General features: G+C 38.0%; 1 protein-coding gene across 1 annotated transcript in view; it reads left to right on the top strand.

Annotated features, from left to right (window-relative positions):
• PDSS2 (decaprenyl diphosphate synthase subunit 2) overlaps nt 1-22664 on the top strand; it is a 121154-nt gene that overhangs the window by 78369 nt on the left and 20121 nt on the right. The window contains exon 4 of the mRNA XM_081997113.1: nt 14141-14215. Coding sequence (XP_081853239.1) covers nt 14141-14215 — 75 coding nt within the window. The remainder of the gene's footprint in view (nt 1-14140; nt 14216-22664) is intronic.

The following is a 22664-nucleotide window of genomic DNA, read 5'->3' as shown; positions in this document are numbered from 1 at the left end:
TTGTGATAAGATACTTGTAAAAGTCATCATAAACATGTTGATGTGTGAGAGATGGAAAAGTAAATGATGTTTGCCTAACAAAATAAGGTACCTCCCAACTATCTTGTGGGATGTGTGAGTGACCATATGCAGTTTTAAATAAATATGTGAATAAATTATGAAGAAATGTAAATGGATATGTTTAAGGGTTGGTTCTTTGTTGCCATCTGAAGGTAATAGATCTTTAACATGTGTTATCTCGCTTTGCCTAGCCAAGGAAGTGGGGCTGAAACTGCTAACAGCAAGTTTTGTTGCATGGAAGTGCTTCTTTGACTCTCATAGCAAAAAGTGTTAGTTTTGTCTTTGACTTCTGCTTCAGTGACCTTCACTTCTTGTGATATTTTAGGGTGGCATTCAGATGCAAAAATAGCAAAAGTAACAAGCATTAATTGGTATTTTGTCACCTGTCAGCCAGATACACGATATGGACATTTTAACACAAGTGGTGTGTGAATATTGACTGCAATGTTATCAAGTAATGTGCGTTTTCAGGGTATAACACAGATAAGTTGGAAGCAACCTGTTGCAGCATTAAAGCTGGAGCTTCCTAGAACATCTGAATCATCAGTTGCCTTACGAAACTGTGGAGAGGGTGCATAAAAGATTGTGACCAGTTTTGATCCTCCCACACTCTGAAGACAGTGATACGTAAAACTTCAGGAGGATGAAATGATGCATTTTAGTGCAATGCCTACTGTAATGTGCTGATGATTAGAGAAAATGATAAAATAATCTGTAAATTCATTGCTTGCAAATCCATAAACTGATAGGAGGGCACCCCTTTGTGTTTAAAAAAGCACGCAAACCAACCAACCAAAAGCCAACCACCAAAAACAACATATCCAAAACAAAAAATACCCACCCTCCCAAAAGACATTAAAAAAAGAAAATCCTAGCCCAAAAACCTGAAATACATGTAATGGTAGTGTTTTCCATAGTTCTTGCTGAAATCTTAAGAATGACTCTATTTTTCCCACTATAATTTAGTGAGCTCTTGTTGGAATGATTAAACTGTTCACAGAAGCACTTCAAAATCTACAGCCTGAAAGCTTGGAACTAAATTTAAGAATCTTGTCTGTCAATGCAGAGCTCTGCCAGAAGATCACATTATAGAGCATTGTTTTATTAAGCATTATTTGTTTATAAATAAACAGTAGCACAGATGTACTACTTATATAGTGGATACATTTCCTTATGTTAAGTTTATCTGTTCCTAAAGGCATAAATGTGTTGTTGACAAAATAGGTCCTGTGTTTGTGTAAACATCAACAAGTTATTCATGTAAGTCTTCGAAGTCTTCCTGTTGCAACAGTCTGAGTGTGCACTGTGCTTCATAGAAGAACTGCTTATCTTGAACTATGGTTTCTACTTCTGTAGCATCCGTTGTGGTCCTGTGGGGAAGGTTCAATATTGAACTTGAGCAACTTGGTTCCTTGCTGACCAGTGAAGGATATGGAGAGTATCCCCATTCTGGAATTATGCCAGTTGCTCTTTTGTTGTAAACTGGGATTTTTGAGGATTGACAAACAAGTCAGCTAGAATCTACAATTATAATTTTCAAATGTCTTTTAAGAAAGGTAGTACTTGTGTCAGCCTTTTTCTTTTCCTGAATGATGTCAAGAGAAGAACATAGACTTTTCAAAAAATATTTGAAGTATTAAAACAGTGAAAAATCATGGATTGTCTAAAGAAATGATTCTGAGGATCAGTGGCAATTTTCTGGCCCTTTCTTCAAAAGTGAAAACTTATTCTAAAACACATGATGAGTGCATATCATCAAGAATCCTGTAAAAAATATCCTTTTTAAAAGGAAATGTCTTGTTGCCTATGTAAAGGCAGCCATTAGCAGCCACTGACTTGTAATAGGTCCAAATTACTGTCCCTCAGAACAGCACTTCTCATTTTGTTTGAGGAGAGTAGGAAGTGCTTCTTGGTAAATGTAGTTGTGAGATGAGGTATTTTTAGAGCAATGAAAGTTATTTTGAAAGATCTATTCTTCATTGTTTTCTCTGGTGGAAAATCTTAACCGTAAATACCTGCTAAATATGAACCATAAATACCTGCTAAATATGCTAAGTATATTTACATTGTATTTTACATAAAATAAACAAAGACCCTTAGTCTGACTTTTCCTTCTGAGATTCAGTACCTGTATTGATCAGAGAAGGCAGGGTGAAAAAATCATGGAGGAGAGGTGAGACCCAGAAGTAATGTGTTTTCTCCCAGCTGCAGTGTTAATATCAAAAACTGAAGCTGATGATAAAATTATTTTCAAATCGTGTATATATTTTTAATTATTCTTAGCTCTTCACCTCTGCTCACTTACCTACTTCCTTTTCCTTCCCTGATACAAGCTGCTGTTAGAGTTGAGTACCTTAAAAATGATCATCTCGCAGATTAGCTAGGTGACGCTGAGGCATGAGTTTGGGAAGAAGCAGAGATCAGATTGGATTAAGAGACCCAGGTTAAAAAGTTTGATAGTGAAGTTGAATTCTTGAGAGAAAAAAAAGAAAAACAACCTTCAAATTTTTTTCTAGAGAGCAGGATAAAGAGCTTTTATGAAGTACGCTATCATGCCTGTCTTTGTACCTTCCCCTGAGGCACTGTTTGATGATGATGTACTGGACTACATTGGGAGTAGGATAGTATCTATATTGCTGAGTATTTTTATTCTAATTTAGTATTTTAGAGTGGCACAGGGGCGTGTCTCAAAACCAGACACTACTGAAAAATATAGAGAAGTTTAAAGACCTGTGAACTGATTTATGTAAAAGTACACTTAAGGAACACTGTTTTATCTGGGAAATGGTGATGAAGAAAACTGTGGAAGAATTGTAATGTTTTTGAACCTTTAACCTAATATGGGATGATGTGAGGCAACATAGCTATCATGATTGCATTATTACAGAATAAAACTTTTCTTTGAGCAACCCTAAATAAGCAGTTCCGTATCTTAAAATACTGAGATACATACTCAATAATGGCATCCAACATAGCATAGATTTTCTTGGAGAATGTGAACACACTTTCAGTACTGATAAATACATCGTTATGTTTCATACATAATTATGAATCAATTCTTAATAAAACTGGTTTTTGTTTTAATTATTATTTTTAGGGTGCACCAAAACTTACTAATTTGTATCCACTTCTGACAGGCGAATTTGGTTTTAGTTTATGTTAAAGTAAAACATAAACGTGATTGTAATTCAAACAAACTTTATGTCCATTTAATGGACATGTATTGGTATTTCTGGCCTATGTTCTCAAAGACTGGATTTCTAATAAGATTTCTTTACTAAAGTTTTCTTGACAGTCGTGTGAAGTTCCTTTGGTAGCAAAAATGTACTCTTTGTTAATAGTTGGTGAAAGTATTTAAGCATTAGGGTAAAAAAAATCCTGTACGTTGGAGGCAAAAGATAAAAATCTATCAGAATCAGTACTTGCTCATAAAATTTTTCCCATGCTACTGCTTTAAAACTTTTGTCTAGCATTCCTGCTGTCATTAGAGGTTAACAGTTCTTGTGATGATGATGATAAAATTGTAGAATGATGCCAGTGAATCTCCTAATTGCTGCATTGTGCTCTTCTCATTGCCCCTTTTCATGCTTGTGTTAGTGGATCAGTTCCTTAGCAAGTGCATCATTTGCCTTTGTTTTCAACAAGTAAATTTATAGCCCCTAAAATAACTCCTGAGCAAATGAAGCATTCAGTTTTCTGACTCTTCTACGGATTTTTTTTTTTCTATTTCCATTTTGCTATCTATAACTGGTAATATAATTAAATATTTGTAAAATTTCATTACCTTAGCGGCTGCAGTTATATGTTTGAAAAGTAATCTTTTGGAGAAGTTAAATTAGAGCATTAGGTGACACATCTTATTAACTTATTAATTTAATTGAAATTATAAAAATTAGACTTAAACTGTAATTGTGGTAATGCATTAGAAATAGTCTCCTTTTTGATCTACGAGAGTTCTGTTGCATTGCAGTGAATGGTGGTTTTGATTCCTGACCAGTGCATTCCTCAAATAGGTCTATGCTTTACCTTAGTGGCCTTTTGTACCTGTACTGGTTTTTAAAGCCAATACTTAACGTTGAGCTTTCACAAAGCCGGACTCCACTGAGGCCAGTATAGGTCTGTATTGAAAGAGTTTATTTTTCTGTGGTTCTTGGCCATGGCATTGCTGTAAAATTTAATGATTAGATTTCAGTCTGTTTTCTGTCCTCCCACTTCTCCACGAAAAACTAGTTTAAAAAAAACGAAAGTGATTTCTGCCACTTCCCTTATGGACATATATGACATAACCAGTGCCTTGTAGCTGAATGACTGCTGCAGAACGTGGAAAGGCTGAGACTGAGACTGATACCAAAATACGTAGTCATAGGTATCACTGTGAATCATCAAGTCTAAGCTTGATATATACTGTAAGAATATTTTGAAAGCACTGAGGCATGGAGCTATCAAGACCAAAATTCTGAGCATTTGAGATTCTGTCTCAATGCTATGTTACTGAGCAAGTAAACAAAGTCTCAGGAAAAAGTTATCCACTCAGTTCTGATGAATTTTCAATAGAATGCTAAAGATTTTCATACCGGTTTGCACAAAGTCCCTTTAATATTCTTGCCTTTGAATTGTCTTATTAACAATTTCCTCAGCTTGCATCTGAATTTGTCTACCTCATAGTAGCAATCGGACATGTCTTTCTGCTTCTCTGGTCTGCCTAGCAAACCAAAGTCAATGTTTACTGCTTGAGTTCCTGAACCAAATACCTGTCCTTATTCCAGATAAATATTGTCCTCCGCAGAGGTAAAGCACACAGCTACTTCTAACATCTGGTTAACTAGTTCTTTTTCTGGTAGAACTATTGTATGCCTCGTTCTAATTAAGAGAATGGTCTGGAAAATACTAATACATTCTCTATACATAAGAGAGAGGGCTTTTCAGAGATGACTCTTGAGCATCAATGAAGAAGAAAACGAAAACTAATTTCAAGAAACTGAAGAAAAAGCTGACTTTGTTGAGAGGAAAGTCAGAGGTCATCTAATATCTCATGATAATCGCTATACCTGGGAAAGATAGGATAGTGTTCTGGATAGTTGGGTAGTAGTGTCTGTCCCTCTCTTGATTGCTACCTTAATGTATGATGGTGAATTGGTAGCTGTCTAGTGGTGAAGACAAATCGTTTAGGAGTCAGAAATATTTGCAAGCTTTGAGATGGATGGATAGATACATATATATTAAAAAAAGAAATGTATACATGTGTGTTTGTGTGTGTATATATATAAAAATCAATTTCATTGAATGTTAAGGCCAAATTACGGAAGAAAGGTTCTTTTTTTTTTTTTAAGGCAAACCCCTCCACTTTTCAAAGAAGAAAATGCCTTTCAAAGATTTGAGGCAAACACTAAAAAATGGCTATATTTGATATTTCCTTAACTGTTAACAAGAAACCGTATCCAAGATGTGGATCTCTGCCAGAATATGTAGGAAATGGGTATTCAAGAGAAAACAAAATTTATTGTAAGAAATTGAAGTAATGAAAACTTGTGGGTATGTGACGTTTTATTCTGCATGAGATGCACAGTGTGAGAAAGTACGCTCAAGAGTCAGCAGTTCTGCTGCTTCATTTACCACCTACTTAAAGTAGGTACTGCCACTGTCCAGGTTTCTTAAAGCAAGAGATGTTCATTACAGTTCTTTTTTTCACAGCCATGAATAATCATCATGGGGGAATTCCTTGCTAAGTAGCTTTAGCTCATACACGAATTATAAAATGAAAATGGATTTTCATAAAGTTGATGAAGGTGGTGTCCTCCATGAATGATATTTGCGATACCAACTTCATTCTTTTTATAGCTGAAGCAGTGGAAGATAACAAGTTCTGTTTTCTTGGTTTTATTTAAAGTCTGTTTCTTAAACGTAAGTTTCATATTGAGAGTGCATAGTAGGATTAAAAAGCAATCAAATCTTTTTCTGGTGAAATACTGTCTTAACAGTATTATCTCAAACAGCCTTTTTGTTTTTTTGAGTGAGGACTTAATACATATTAGCATCCATCTTTGGGTGGGAGTGGTTTTAGGACATACTTGGTTCTAGAGGTGGACTTCCATGACAAGATGGTTAATAAACAATTTTGCAGAAGGATTGGAGATCACAGTGATTAGTACATAGTCAGCTGTCCACCTGGAGTACAATTTCAACAGAGAATATTCTTTTTAAAAAATGAAAATAGATTTTTGTGACAATTCAATTGCAATTCAAAGCTGTTAGCAACAGTGATAAGAATCTAAAATTTGTATGGCCTTTCTTAGTCTCCCAAGAGCTTAGCTATTCATAGAAGGGAAATCTGTTCCCAGTACAATCAGCAAACTTAACCCTTCCCTAAGAGAGCATTTGGAACCAGCTTTGTAGCGTTGGTTTTATTATTTCAAAGAAGAGAAAAGTTATTACTGGTGCTGCAGATGTGAGTATGCAAAATCAGCTGTGGTCCTCCGTCACCAGCTGCTAGTATGACAGAATGGTTGAGGTTAGAAGGGACCTCTTGAGATCATATAGTCCAAACCCCCTGCTCAAGCAGGTTCAGCTAGAGCAGGTTGCCCAGGACCATGTCCAGATGGTTTTTGAGTATCTCCATAGATGGAGACTTCACAGCCCCTTTGGGGAACCTTTTCCATTGTTTGATGCCCTCACAGTAAAATGTTTTCATGTGTCCAGATGGAATTTCATATTTTAATTTGTGCCCATTGCCTCATCCTGTCAGTGGGCACCACTGAGAAGAATTTGGCTCCCTCTTCTTCATTCCTTTCCAGCAGGTGTTTGTACACGTTGTACTACTAGGAGAGGCTAGAAATATATGTCTTGTAAACAGGGTGGTCGATTTTGTATCCTCACCTCTTTTTGCGCTGCAGTAAAGTTCATCTTTAAAATGAACCTTACCAGGGTCAAATTTTTAGTAAAAGTGCCTTTACATCTGGAGTGGCTTCACTGCAATAATCTAGTATAGTGCCTAAAATTATAGCAATTATGTAGATGAGTTAATTGTATTTTTAAACAAAACACTGAGGTATTTGGCATCTTGTTGGCTAGCAAGAAGAATGAATCTTTGGATGGACTGGAAGTGGTGGTTAGTATTAGTGTTTTGAACATTCATTTGTGAACATATCCCAGGTCAACAGTTGTCTGCACCAGCATGGCTGGAAACAGTGTTTTGTAGCCATGCTCCCTTGTATCATTTATTGATGACGAGGGTTTTGTAGCTACAGAGCCCTGTAGTCACGATACCCTCTTTGTTCACTGTTTTATGTAAAAGAAAGATATGAAATTATCCTGTCCAAAAGGGTTGGGCTGAAGAAATCATGTACTTCTCTAACCTGAGTCACTCATCAACTGTTGGTTGAGTGCTTCAGCACAGGGATCTGCTGCACTGAATCTGCAAAGATATTAATATACTGTGTAAGGTACCATGTGGAGGTAAAGAAGGGAAAACGATATTTCTTCTGTTGGTTATGTTATCGTTAAGGAAAATGCCCGAATGCACTAAAACTCTCTAACCACAGAAAGGGTTTTCACTATTATAGTGTTGCATCAGCATGAAAAGGGTAACTTAACACTGTTGAAAGTCCTTAAGGTAGACTGACCTTACGTTAATTATTTGACAATACTAACAATATTCACACTGACTGCTGCTATTATTTTTAAGAGTTTTTGTATGTCTTAGGAAGTAATGTTTTATCAAGTAGCGGCTTTGGGTGATGTGTTTACATTGCATAGTGTGTTTGCTACTAATTCATCATTAACAGAGTGAAGAAAACCATAAATCTGTTTTCCAAGAGCATTTAAAACTTGCTAGAAAGCAAAACACTGTGAGAAATCCTTTCTGTGTATTTCAACTGAGAGAGACAGCTTCAAAAAATAGTAAAGCTCAAGTAGATTTCAAATAATAAATCCAATAGGATCCAATAAAGATTACATTAAAAAAAATTCTGTGGACTGACACACGTAGTTACCTGTATGACTAATGATGTTTGAGGAGATTACCAGGAAAGAAAATTGAATTCCAGTGTTCTTGGAACTCCTTAGAGTTTTTGCTTCCTTTTTTATAGGTATTACTGAACAATCAAAATCCAATTTCAGCTGGTTTCTGAGTTTCATCTTTAGCTTCCTACTGTTGCAATGTTTCTGTGTCAAATGCAGGAGAATATTTAATTTTAATAACTTTCTGTGGAATTTTTAAGTGTCACAATATTTCCAAAAATTAACACGGGGTGGGGTAGTCAAATGCAAGTTGAAGGAACTTTTATCTGTATATTTAAAGTTTCATGACTATCTAATTTTCTTCTTTACTTGTATGGAGAAGTCTTGCCACGTTTTCAAATCTATGCATCAGCAGCAAGGAGTAGGGTCTGTCATAGCAGATGCATGAGGAAAGGATATTGTTTCAAGACCAGCAGCCCAAAGAGACAGAAAGAGAAAGACTAAGAAAGGAAGGAATTATTTGTGGTCCTTCTTGAAAGGAATTTGGCAAAGCTAAGGACATTTGTCAAGTAGAAATTGGGAAGGATGAGGAACAAAGATATATCCATCGCTCTGTTTTCCCTCGTGCTGTTTCCTGCCTTCCTGCAAGAGCTTCACCCTTTCCCTGATGTTCCCCTTGAAAATGTCTGGTAGAGTCTGGAGAGACACTGTATTACTACTCTGAAATAGAGTGGTCTGTGTAATCGATTCCATTTCAGCTGCTGAATTTAAAATAAAACCGCCATCACACTGAATGGCACTCAAATTCATTCATTTTTTTTAAACTAGAATGAAAAACAGGAAAAGATACATATGCAGTGTTATATTGCAGTGAACTTTAAACAAAATATTTCTTAGACAAGTAAAGGGAACAAAGTGCTTGAGTTGCCAAACTGAGGGCAGCAATGTCGTCTTTTCATCCAGGGTGTTTAGAAACCTCATGAAGGATGAGTGGGGCCCAGAATCCATTCTTTTTACTATGCTTGAAGGAGTCTGAATTGTATCTTCTAACTTTGAAGAAAGTGTTCTACCAAAATGTCTTATATTCTGTGATTTCCCTGCAGTCCTTCTATCTCTAAAGTTTCACTTTATAAAAAACAACCACGTATTTTAATTAGACAGAGCTGGATTTCCCAGGGTGGTCAACTGCAGGCAAGAATGGGGCTGCTGTACACATGCCAGGGAATGCATGGCCCTATTCTCTGTTGTTGTGTGCACAGAATGTTTTGGAAGTTCTGAACCCTGAATTATCTTATAGATGATTCCTGAGTAAACTACCTGAAAGATTTAGTTTGAGCTCAGGAAAAGGAGGAACAAAATTCAATGTGTGGATGGTTGAATGTCCCGAGTAATTTTCTGAACCGTTGTGGTGGGTTGACCCTGGCTGGATGCCAGGTGCCCACCAAAGCCGCTCTGTCACTGCCCTTCGCAGCTGGACAGGGGAAAGAGAACGAAAGGCTCGTGGGGCGAGAGAAGGACAGGGAGAGATCACTCACCAGTTACTGGCACAGGCAAAACAGACTCAACTTGGGGAAATTAGTTTAGTTTATTACCAGTCAAATCAGAGTAGGGTGATGAGAACTAAAACCAAACCTTAAAACACCTTCCCCCCCACCCCTCCCTTCTTCCTTACCTTCGCTTAACTTCACTCCCAAATTCTCTACTTCCTCCCACTCAGCGGCACTGGAGGACAGGGAATGGGGGTTGTGGTCAGTTCATCACATGTTGTCTCTGCCGTTCCTTCCTCCTTGGGGACAGGACTCCTCACACTCTGCCCCTGCTCCAGTGTGTGGTCCCTCCCACGGGAGACCGTCCTCCATGGAATTCTCCAACGTGAGTCCTTCCCACGGGCTGCAGTTCTTCACGAACTGCTCCAGCCTGGGTCCCTTCCCCGGGGTGCCGTCCTTCAGGAACAGGCTGCTCCAGCCTGGGTTCCCCGCGGGATCACAAGTCCTGCCAGCAACCCTGCTCCAGCCGGGGCTCCTCTCTCCACAGGGCCACAGGTCCTGCCAGGAGCCTGCTCCAGCGTGGGCTTCCCACGGGGTCACGGCCTCCTTTGGGCATCCATGTGCTCTGGCATGGGGTCCTCCTCCAGCTGCAGGTGGAGATATGCTCCAGCGTGGAGCTCCATGGGCTGCAGGGGCACAGCCAGCCTCACCATGGGCTTCACCATGGGCTTCACCATGGGCTGCCGGGGAACCTCTGCTCCGGCGCCTGGAGCCCCTCCGGCCCCTCTTCTGCACAGACCTTGGGGTCTGCAGTTATGTCTTTCCCGTATTCTCATTCCTCTCTCCAGCTGCAGTTGTGTAGTTTTCTTGTTCCCCTTCTTAACTGTGTTACCCCAGAGGCGCTACCACTGTCGCTCATGGGCTCAGCCTTCACCCTTGGTGGTACGACTTGGAGCCGGCTGGCGTTGGCTCTGCCGGACATGGGGGAGGCTTCTAGCAGCTTCTCACAGAACCCACCCCTGCAGCCCCCCCACTACCAAAACTTTGCCACGCAAACCCAATACAACTGCTAAGAAAATTACTGCTGCTTTGTTTTATTTCTTCAATAAATGTTTAGAAAACCTGAGCTTGAGAAACTAGAGTCAAAGTGAATTTAAAGAACCTTGAAGGGCTACAGCTGTGCATTTCTGACAGATAAGTTACTACACCAGAAAAGGGCAAATTAAGTTTCACCAAGCTTCTGATCTTCAAACCTACAGAGTTGTTCTGGCATTGAAATGTAGCACAGGCTTCTGGATTATTTAATATTTGCATAAATCAGAGATATCAGACCATGAACTTTGTCTTGCTATGGAATCAGGCATGACATGATTGTGTCTGGAATTTACATCTTGTTACACATTTATTCTGCCTAAATAGGAGGAGGGATTTTAGCTTTAACAATCCATCTCTCTTCCCCATGTTCATCATAGGTTGATGGCCTTTGTGTTGACAGAAGACATCTCATCTCTACAAAAGGTGTTGAAGTAATACTTCCTTAGGAGGTAAAAAAACGCAAAAACCCTGGCAGAACTGTTGCAGAACATGGATTTAAAGGCTGTGAAATTATTTGCATGTGCACTTGTCCCCTGTGAGGAATGGGTCATCCTCTGGGCTGCTCCGGGCAAGCAGAAAACAGGGCGCTTTGGAAGCTGCTGATGCAGAGTGGAAAATGAAAAATAGTGTTGAAGTTTGTTTTCTCTCATTATGACATTACTCCTGCTCATCTCAAGTACCTAGGAGGGACCAGCCTTCTCAAATATATAGAGGAGTGGAAAAATAGTGGGAAGAGAGGTTATGAATAGGCTGTCTTTGGTCTCTTGAGACACTGCTGTTTTCAGGTACTCATTCTGGCAGTTCTTTATTCCCTTTCCTTGTCTTTGAACTTGTTTAAAACAGAGCTCAACCTTCAAATGAGAAGAGAAGAAAAGCAGCTGGGAGCAACTTGATTTTTCATCTACCTTTCGTGCTTTTCAAACTTGCTTATCGGAAATGGCAGCAAGTGGAACAGGACACTGATCAGGCAGAAAGGCACCGATGAGAACAGAGATGACTTGGATACTGTTTTCTGCTCTTCCACTGGCATGCTGCATGATTTTGGGGAAAATCAGTTCCCTGTCACTGTTTTCCCCTTACATAAAACAGGAAGGAATAAATTTTACAGGGGATGTTGATTGCTTTCAAGTTTTCTGATGAAAAGTGCTGCATAAGAACTAGTCAGTGTATTATTGACTGCAAGAATACTACTGAATCTGTAATAATTTTTCTTCCTCTGTGTCAGTTTGGGATACAGAGGAAAATTACCTGGTTTCCTCATTTTTCATTGCTTTTCCCAGCATGCAGGACCCCAGGCCACTGATGTTATGCAGCAGATGCTTTTCATAGATCGGATTAAGGGTTGATGAAGTAACAGAGCCTCATGCAAGCATCCCACTGTGCTTTTGAAACTGGAATTTCATTCCTGGTAGTGATCTGTATGGCCTTGCATTTACCTTAGAAAAATATTATTAAGAAAAAAAACCTGAGGTATTTGGAAAGAAGGGAGGTAATATTAATACTAAATTCTAGCTAACATACAGTGTTCAATATGTCACTAAAGGCCTAATGGTATTTAATATATGGATTCTTCTAAATAGTGGATGTTTAATTCTCTGAAGATGTTTTATAAACTATAAGAGGAAGAGGTACAATTGTTCACAAATGTTACACTGAGATTGTTTTAAGTCAGCTAAAATTGCCTTTGAGAGTAGAGTTGCACTAAAAAGAGAGAGGAGAGATGGAAAAAAGAAACCCCAAAACAGGGTCCTGCTCAGTCTAGAGTTTCAGGCGAGAGAGGAAAAGGTCTAGTTATCCAGAGCCAGATGCATTGTTAAAAGTTCATACTATCACTTTGACATTTAGAGTAGGACTTGGTGTCTTTGTAAATTCCTCTTCGTATTACCAGTGTAGGTCTCTGAGCTCAGACCATTTCACAAACCATAACATTTTTTAGTGAGTGATTGATCTGTATTATGTGTCCTAGCCATCAGAAGAATCTTGGGATGTTGCTTGTATAAACTGTAATACAATCTGATCCTGGGCATTTAGTTACAGACTTTCATAGACCTATAGGCGATACTCAATCCTCCTGGATTTGGTAATAGGGCTTATCTGATACCTTAAAAAAAAAAAAAAGGGGAGGGGGGGGAGGAAAAAAAAGGTGCCCCTCATTTTCTCTGTTCTCCATTTAAATAACTCAACACATCTGGCAACACTGTAGGATCATTGTCCTTTCAGTTCCTTTGCAGCTCGTATTGCTACAATATTTCTTCGGTATCTAGTTTCCTAAAGGGCAATGTGATTTTTTTTTTTTAAGCTGTTTTTATAGATCTTGCAAATTAACCCATATGCATTGCAAGAAAAAACATGACTTTTAATCAGCACCATTTCTAAAGTTAGCGCTTGCTTTGTGTATATGAATATGTATATGAGCCAGTGTTTAAAAAAAAGAAAACACACAACCTTTCTGCTAGTACTCAAAACTAGCATACAAATGTGTTTTTATTATCAAATAAAGTATGCCTAGATGTTAAAATATCTTTCTGTTAGGGTTTTTATCATTTGACTTCTTGTCTTCAGTTACAAGAATGATAAAAATTGAAACTAAATCTTTTAATTCAATAAGACTTACGTTGAACTTTAGGAAGCAAAAAGAGGAATCAGATATAGATTTATATGCATAGGAAATTAAACATTCAAGAAATTAAAACTTTGTGAGCAACTGAAGGGGTAGCCTTAAGGTGTGCTTATTTGAAATGCCTGCATTTAATTTTACAATAAATCTGAGTATTTTGTTCCAATTAAGACAGTTCATGTGCATGACTTTAAATTGTACAGTAGTTCCAGGGAGATTGTGGATTACTTGTTTTACATTTTGGATCAAGTTCAGATTTTTAGGCTTCGCTTGAATAAAATAAGAAGTCTGAACCCTGAAGATAATACAGATTGATAAATCTGATTTAAACATTCCTGTGTTGCAGGCTTTCAGTGTATGTGGTACAGCTGAGCCTCAGGCCATGCACTAAATACATCCACAGTGCATTCCCAGGGCACCCGAATACCAAATGATCCCATTTGAAAGGTTACCTTTCTATGGATTCTGACTTTTCTGTATTAGCCACGAAGATTAGAATTTTAACAGCTCCCAATGAGAGGTATTGTGAAGTATTTACTTGGCAGGAAAAAAACAAAACAAAACAAAGCCCGGATGAGGTACTGTCTCATATTCATGAACTGGGATTTATTAGTTCTGTGAACGTTCTTGTGAGAATACACTCCATAGTTCACATTTTGGAAAAAAAGGAAAAAAGTCTTTTTTTTTTTTTTTTTTCATTTATGTTAGCTTAAAACTTTGATAGAAGAGTTCCTGTAGTAGAGGTTTTAGCAGAGAGACAGGATCATGCTTGTGCAGAATATATCCCAGTAAATCCTGCAGTCTTTCACAACGAGCTTTCTGCAAGGAAAGTTATGACTGTCTGTCTCTGGAAATCTGGCAATAGCTTTGTTAGTAAATTGGTGACAATTAAAGATGTAATGCTTTTTCTCCTTTTCTTTTACAGGTTGTGGAACTCATTTCAAGTGCTATTGGTGACTTAGTTCAAGGTATATATTATGAAAACTCGAAATCATCTGAGGTAAGAATTTCAGTAGTTTTACATACCGAAGAAGTTTGATGATATTAATGTATGAATGTAGTAAATATGATGACTTTCTCATCTGTCTAAAAAGAGGAGGGAGAGGGAGGAAGAGAACTAGCTACAGTCCCAGTGAGTTTCAGCAGTAACATCATTATGACACCTGTGAACTCTGATGGAAGTTTCTAGAAATGCTCAAATAGGGACTATTTTATTTCTATGAGTTCTTAATAAAATAATATCATGTGTCATTACCAGGAGCTCTAGACATGTCTTACTATGGGCTTTCCAAACACATCCAGAGGTTTCTAGTCAAGGTTCTGTTAAAGGCATTTATTACAATGTTGTCAATGTAATTAATACTTTCATGTTAAATCTCTCATTTCCAAGCCCAAAGGTGTTTACAAAATGCTTCATCCCAAATTTATATTGGGTCCTTTCTTCTTTTGAGTGTTCACCTTTTAATAGCATAAACAAGAGTTTTGTCCTGAAGCGGTAGGAGTGTAGCACTGTACTCTTCTCCACTAAAAGTCACGGTGTACGTATTGCAGGAGTCTGCATGGGCAAAGAGAGCAGCTGCCAGCATTTCACACCAAATAATCTTGTATTTCTTCAAGGGCAATTCCAGATGTACTGTGTTACCTTGTGGCAAGAACTGTAATGATAATTGCTCAAATTAGACCTAGGTATTTTTGTCTTTACTAGAATATTTAAGGAAACTTGTAGAGACACTTCTTGAAGTAGGATTGCACTGGCAGGGTGTTGAAGCAAAAAAAGAGTTCTTTCATTTGCTATGACTGTATCTTAACACATGCAAACAATTGATAACTTAAAGTTGCCATGATCTCTACAAGTTTTATGATAGCAAGTTTTCACTGTATGGGAATGAAGAGCAGTGTGTATATGTGAATATCTATCCTGAAATCCACTGAGGTAGGTAGATTTACTTATAGTGATGTTGTCTCACGTGCCTAGTTTGCCTTAGAGGCCTGAATTTTAATGTTCAGTAGGAGAAATGGCTTGAAGATTGCAGAAATATATGAATTAATTTTTATTTGTTGTGTATTTAGATTGCAGCTCTGGTTTACTATTGCCATGTTGTAGTATGTAGCAAAATTAATACCTTAGTGGAAGCCCCGGTCGCGTGGCTTATCGCTACAGTAGATATAAGAAAGATGGGGACAAACATTTTAGCAGGGCCTGTTGCAATAGGACAAGAGGTAATGGTTTTAAACTAAAAGAGGGGAGATTCAGAGTAGATAAAAGGAAGAAATTTTTCACAACAAGGGTGGTGAAGCACTGGCAGAGGCTGCCCAGAGAGGTGGTAGATGCCCCATCCCTGGAAACATTCCAGGTCAGGTTGGACGGGGCTCTGAGCAACCTGATCTAGTCATAGATGTCCCTGCTCACTGCAGGGGGGTTGGACTAGATGGCCTTTAAAGATCCCTTCCAACCCAAACCATTTTGTGATTCTATACCTGCACTGATGGCTCTGCACCAGCCAAACCACAGTGGGCAAGCGGAGGGTGCCGTCAGCTGTCAGCGGCTGGGCCCTGGAGGGTGCTGCTGCACCCAGCGACTCCGCCGGTCAGTATCTCTCTCTGCTGCTCTGCAGCAGCAAAGACGTGTTACTAAAACTAACCTCATTTAAGCTTATCCCTCTCATTTTGATTGAAACCAGTTAGGTAGGAAGCGATCACGCCGATGAGCTGAGCTCTTACCTCGGAAGAAGCGAGAGCCGCTGGCAGGGAAGCGGTAATGGCACGCCTGGGAGACGCTGGGCGCCACGGGCGTGCCAGGCAGCACGGCTGCGCACAGAGGACGACGTGCACAGAGCGTCCTCAGGAGGGGACCCTGGGGGGAGGCATGGCAGCAATGCAGTGTTGGGAACCTGGGAGGTCCTTCTGCCCCTGCAGAGTTTAACCTGTGGACTTCAGCTTTCGGGGTTGCTCCCAAGTACTGTGCTCAGGGTTATATGTTAAAATAGATGTCTGAGATTTTTGCAAAGGATGTTTAAAATTTTATTTTCTGTATTCAGGCAAGTTTCTAAATACAAGTAGATACCAGATTTATCATATTAAAAAACGACTACTCTTTTGTGTGTAGAAGTAAAGCTCTACAAGTTCATCTTGGCAATGAAGCTGCATTTTATTTTAACCGTGGCCCCTGTACAAATGAGAAATGTTGTGGACTCTTTTGGGTTGCTGCCACTGCAGAAGGTCTTAATCTTCTTTTTCTTAGTCTTTTTTTTCCTGCATATGTTCTGTCGCATTACTGAAGCACTCCGTGTGTGTAGATTGCAAGAGAAGTGTGAGATAAACTAAGCACAGCTGCATGATGTTTACCCTGCCCTTGCCCAATTACAAATAGCAAAGACTTAATTTTGTTTCAATGACTTTTTCTGTCTAAGGAGATTTGAAAGTACAATATACCCTTCCTAAGGGGAACCCGTTTAACTCAAAATGCAATTAATACAGTGGCATAATAGATACTGACATTTACATGGTAATATCTGAAGTTTAGTCTTTATAATGGCTAGTGTGTGGCTTCTGACAAGACCTACAGCAAACAAGTGTGGGAACTATTTTAATTTTTTTTGTTTTTAATCTTGTCCTCTAAGAAATTTGGTTCCATGTTGTGTAGGAGACACGTCCCTGCTGCTTTCCCCACGCTATTCTGCTGAGGCAGTGTCCCGTTCATGTCTTGAACATGTCTTTAGCAAAGATTGCCAAATGTACTAGGTCAGTTGTTGGTCTGTCTTATTTGTATCCTTTATGCATCTTCCCACCATCCCTAATTGCAATTTGACTGAAACAAAAATGTGAACTACATTTTCTAGAGGTAAGACGAATGCTTTAATCTACTCTGCAACTAAATCTCAAATGTCAAACCTTATTTCTTTTCAAGAGTAGGGCATAGGGATGTTAGTAATGGCATTTTTATTGCTGGGAGTGTCTTAAATTTGGAAAAGCAGAAGGGTATCTTCTCACCTTTTTTTTCCTTTTTGAAGGGGGAAAACTGTACTTCATATGTTAAATGTCTTTAATGCAGTTGTTATAAAGCTCCTCAGTACCATAAAATAGACTAATTTAGCACCAGGTTGTTTTGAGCTTTGTTAGATGTCTACCTAGATGGTAGACAAAAATACAAAAATAACTGCAAAATTAACTTTCTTCCTCCGAGACCCAAAGTTCATGTTTACCCCCCCAAAAATGTTTCAGTTTGCTTCATTTGGATGACTTAGGAAAATTGAAAGAATCATTTGACATAACAAGACTGGCCGCCTTTACTCCTGAAGACATGTAATGGATATAATTATTTGATAGCTCTCATTACCACTTTTCTCCTCAGTAAAACCACATGCAATCTTACAGCCATCCCATTTTAGTACATTCTGTTGGGTCATTGTCTGCATAATGAGTTATTAGATCTGTGTGAAACGGGGAAAATAAAGATAATATTTAACTTTTCATCTTTATTTGAAGTGATGATCCAAACTACAAAGTGTAGGCTTCAATTGCAAAGACAGCCTGAAGGTTATGGCTGCCACTCATGTTCAAAGTACCAAATAGCTGCTGTGGCTTAAGACATTGCATTAGCAATACTGGGATAATATTTTGGAGCAAAAAGGGGTGATATGATAAACCTTTGCAGCTTTGTGTGCTAAATCTCCTCTCAACCCAAAATTCTGTGACTGAGGGACGTTCTTCTCAGTTCCTGTCTGTCTTTCCTAAATCTACGTCTAATTTGGGAGTAAAAAATTGTGCCTTAGTGAGCGCAAAGATGAAAGTTGTCTAATTTGGCCTTCAGTAGATGATGGTGGTATGTCTTTTTAACAGAAAAAAAACATTGAACTGAGTCTCTGTTTCCCACATTTAGGAAACTGAAGGCATCTAAAATGCTTGCTAACTCACAGATTACTGTTGCACTTTTAGAAACCTTATGTCTTAATAGTCCAGATCATTTAACAAATATTAATGAAGAATGCTTTAACATCCCTGTCAGTTCACTGAACAGGGATAAGAGATATAGGGAAGCTCAAGGTCTGACAGCAGAATCAAGAGAAGGACTTGAGTGTGGTGGCTCTTGTGCTTTACCTGCCAGACCATTCTTGCAATCTTAAAGTATTAGGGACTTCCATGGGAAACTGCTTGGTTGGGGTTTTTTTTCCTCACCTCCAGAATATGTCTGATGCTAAATGTGCATTACCAAAACTCATTTTTAGTGTCAGAATGGGACTTTTATGTAAGACAAGACCGTTTCCAATACGTTCCACTGATGGCCAGAAGAGCTGTTTGGTATTTTTGAAATTTTCAGTGCAACTCTTCGAACATTGTACATAACTGATATGTAAAACAAGTTTAAAAAGAAATATATTAGTGGCAAGTACTCATTGTACCAAATAGTGAATTAAGAGGTATTTGTTTTAGACCAATGTAGGGTTTTTTTAATGAAAACAAGTTTGTTTTCTGGCAAAGCATAGACTATATGCAGTGAGTTGTACCAATTCTTTGATGTTTGGTCACCAGTTACTCCTTTGAGGAGTAATGTTTTGGGGTACTGCACGTGTCCATCAACTGGACTGCTATGAGTCTATGTTATAAGTAAAAGATTTGCTTATAAATTTTACCATAGGAGGTAAATCAAATGTGTTTTGAATCACATAAACCACCTTTTAGCAGGGCAGCAGAGTCAGAGCTTTCACTTTTTTTTTTTTAAACAAATGTTTCTCTTGCAAGATGAAAGGGAAGGATAAAATATGGAATTTGAGTAAAGAGCATCTGTGAAAAGAATGGGTAAATGTGTCAATGGGGAAAAAACCCCATAGCTAGAAAGAAGGCCAATGCTAGTTGTTTACTGCTTTTGTTCTTTTAAATACTAAGCTTTTCCAGAGAGACTTAAAAGTAACAGATGTGGAGAGATACTTAAATTTATTATAAGTTTTAAAACTTTTTTTTTTAATCATGTGTTGCTTTTTCTTTGGTGTCACAATAGAAGTATTAGGTAGTCAGTGGCATGGTTTATTGACCCATTTGCAGACACCCTTGTTCCCCCAAAAGCAGTGAAGATGTGTATTAATAGACCAATAAAACATGCCCTGTCATGTTCAGCAAGCAGGAATACATCTGTTGAAAGCTTATGTGAACCATGTGCAAGATGTTTTGCCGGGTCTTGCTACTGGTAGAGATTCTTAGTTGCGCTGGATTCTATTTATGTGAAATAGAAATTCTTGAACTGCCTAATTTAAAACTTTAAAATGCTATTTAAAAATATTTCTGTGTGTTTCTGTAGATTATTTGCCAATTGAAAACTGAACTAAAGTTTTATGTAAGTGGTTCAGACATTTCCATCATTTTGTGCAACAGCAGATGGCTAAGAGCGAGCTGCCATGGTATGGAAATAAAATAAAGGCTCCCTTACAAACTATAGCTTAAGTTTTACACTGAAAAGTCTTTGACTTCTACTCCTTCCTGCTTTTGGAAATGGTTTTGTGCACTTTTAAGACACAGTTTTCATTCATATTTTCTTTAATATGTTTTCAGCTGAACTGTGTATTAGCATCTTCTTTGGTCTGACAAATCAAGCTGAGTTATTGCAAGTGCCACTTTTGTACTGGGGATCCTTGTTACCATTACTAAGAGCTGCCTTTCCTGATGATTATGATTGCATATTTTGTCCTGCAATTTCATTTTCTAAGTTTTTTTTTGTTTCCTGTTGCCTGAGATGATTGTTTCAAACCCAATTTAAATTATGGAAGTAGCTTAACAAAAAAATCTCAACTAGCCAATTTCTTTCTAACAAAACAGTAACTGACCTTGCCATTAGTAAAATGGGAGCACCCTCAGCTGTTCTTAATTTCCCATAGGAAATGATGATCGACAGAGCTGGATTTGGATATTTTCCGTGTACTCCCATGCCGACATTATCCCAGCTGTATCTGGAGTTGGCTGCTTTCTTCCAGGGATGGTGAGGGGTTCGGCTCTCTTCATCCAGCTTCTGCTACCCAGACATCGTCAGGGTTGGTTGTGATCTGGACCCATTTCTTGGTGACACAACTTGTGAATGAGGTCACTCCATAGACATTAGTTAATCAAATGTCTGAGCACTGTCAACTACAGCTAGAATTAATTTGCGTTTAAAAAGGCTTTTATATGAAAGGCTGCTAGGAGTCTTCTGGGCCAGCTAATGTCCTTTTATATTTACCCTTTGAAATAGCCATTTTGTCAGCCATTGCTGACAAAACAAAGCTTACAAAAAAGTGAAAATTTCTTTAAAAATAAGAAGTGCTGTCATGTTGTCAGATTTCACAGACTTTGCCATCTAGAACTAGTTTCCTTTTCCCCTTGATGTTGTTATGTATTTAAAGTAGTGTTTAGATCTTGTCATACACAGCCTTGTTGTAAGAATGCAGTGTGGTTGGTAGACAGTTTATATGTAACATGAGAATTAAGCTTGGGAAAAAATGGCATTTGGATTGTTGGAGAACTTTGCTGAAGAAAGGTTGTCTCTGCCTCTTCCTTAAGCAGCAGAAGCTTTAGGGGTATGTGGTCATAAGATGTTCTGTGATTAAAATCAGCTATATTTTGGCTTGCAACCACATATGCTAAAGCACATTCATATGGACATAGTGCCTGTTTACAACTGCCTTCTTTCTGTAACACAGAGATTCACAGGACCTATGCTTTTAAGGTTTCAATACCATATCTTCAAATATGTCTCAAATTTGTGTCTTTTTTTTTTTTTGTTAGATGTTCCTTTTAGATGCTTGAAGCTCCTACATGATTCGCATGTAGTAGAACAGTAACTTGTGCCATCGTTTTCAATCCTGTGATGAAATTCAAACTTGTTTAAGAATAATATATTTTTGTAACAAATCATAGGAATTAATTTCTTTGTATACATTGAGTTGCAATGACTGTTTAACCTTCTCCAGTTCCTGCAGCTGATATTTGATAATGTCCACATTTCTGTTACTGCTCAAAGGCTCCAACAAGCAAACATTTTCAGCTATAGGTCTTCTGAAAGATTTTTTAACTTCATAACCTGTTTCAGGATATCTTTCTAGAATATTTTTGTCTTGGTTGGATTTAAAACAAATAATTATAAAAATCACTGCCAATTTTCAATATCATCCAGCAAATTTTAGTAAATACTGTTTTTTTGCTGAGCAGATTGGTAGTTAAGGAAAAGAATGTGTTGCGTCTTCCAAGAGCTCCTGATTTTAAATTTAAAATAAATTGATCTATGTCAGAGTGGAAAAAAAGAAAAGACTTGATATATAGGAAACTACATGAATTAAATGCTCATTTTGACATTTTGCCAGTCATGGGAATTTGCACATGCTCTGGGCTGAGTTAAGATATTAAAACAAAAATACTACAGTGAAATGAAATATGAGGAAAGTTTAGGCTTTACTTTGTAAGTTATCATATGCATAATAGCAAACATGTGGTTTCTCTGTTCTTCACTTTCCTTGTATAAGTTAATAGTATGTCTGAAAGCAAAGGCATTTTGATACAGCTCTGTGTTACTTGGCATTGCAAAATTCTCCTACTTTCTCCATTAGTCTCAAATTATCCTCTCCCTTGTAACGCAGCACTTCTGGGTGATATCCGTAAGGGAGGAAAATTAGAGCTGAACGGATGGATTCTATTTCATTTGTTACCGATTTCATGACAGATAATACCTTGCTAGAAAACTATAGGGTCACACAGAATTACTTCTTGCTCATTTCTAAGTAATTTAATTGACGTCACTTTGAGGGGAAAACGCTTGTTATATAAGAGGTTTTTTATATTACTCTTTTTAAAGAATACCTTTTGGCTTAGTGTATGCTGCAGATTTGGCTGAACTGAGAAATTACAACTTTTTAACCTTTATATGCTTGAATTTTTTTCTGTAGCTTCTCATTACTATGTTCGTTTGTTCTAAGCAAAACAACTGTGGACTTTTCTGGTTTTGGTTTTTTCCCCTCTTTCGAGGATACTTAAAGGTGTGACAGTAACACGTGTATGTGAGAAAGATACAAGTCATGTGTAGCTTTGAAGACCCATTAGTAAAATAGTGGCATATTAACACCTTGTGAGACAAAGGAGCTGCAGCTGAATTTGGGTGTGGGGGGAAAGGATTGTAAATTAAAACACTTTGTGGCAAGTAATCCAAATTAATTTTTGGATACAAAGGACTTCGAGAAACGATGAGCATCTCTGACCTTACAGTCAAGGTGATAAAGTTCACTAGAGGCATCACAGAGATCTCTATCAGTCCCCTGGGAAAGTTAATGCCTGACATTTCTAAATCACAGCTTTATTTATTTTTTAATACTTTCAGTCATTCCTCATCCTTAATATGGGAGTAGAAGAGGTAAAAGTCCTCCATCACAGCCCTTCATTTTTCCAATGCAGTTCTATAAGGATTTTTAATACCTTTTGTAATTATTCTTTTCTTG

This window comes from Phaethon aethereus (genome assembly GCF_964289735.1).
Source record: "Phaethon aethereus genome assembly, chromosome: 3".
Lineage (NCBI taxonomy): Eukaryota > Metazoa > Chordata > Aves > Phaethontiformes > Phaethontidae > Phaethon > Phaethon aethereus.
The sequence above is the reverse complement of the archived record's forward strand: the minus strand, read 5'-3'. Positions and strand labels throughout refer to the sequence as shown.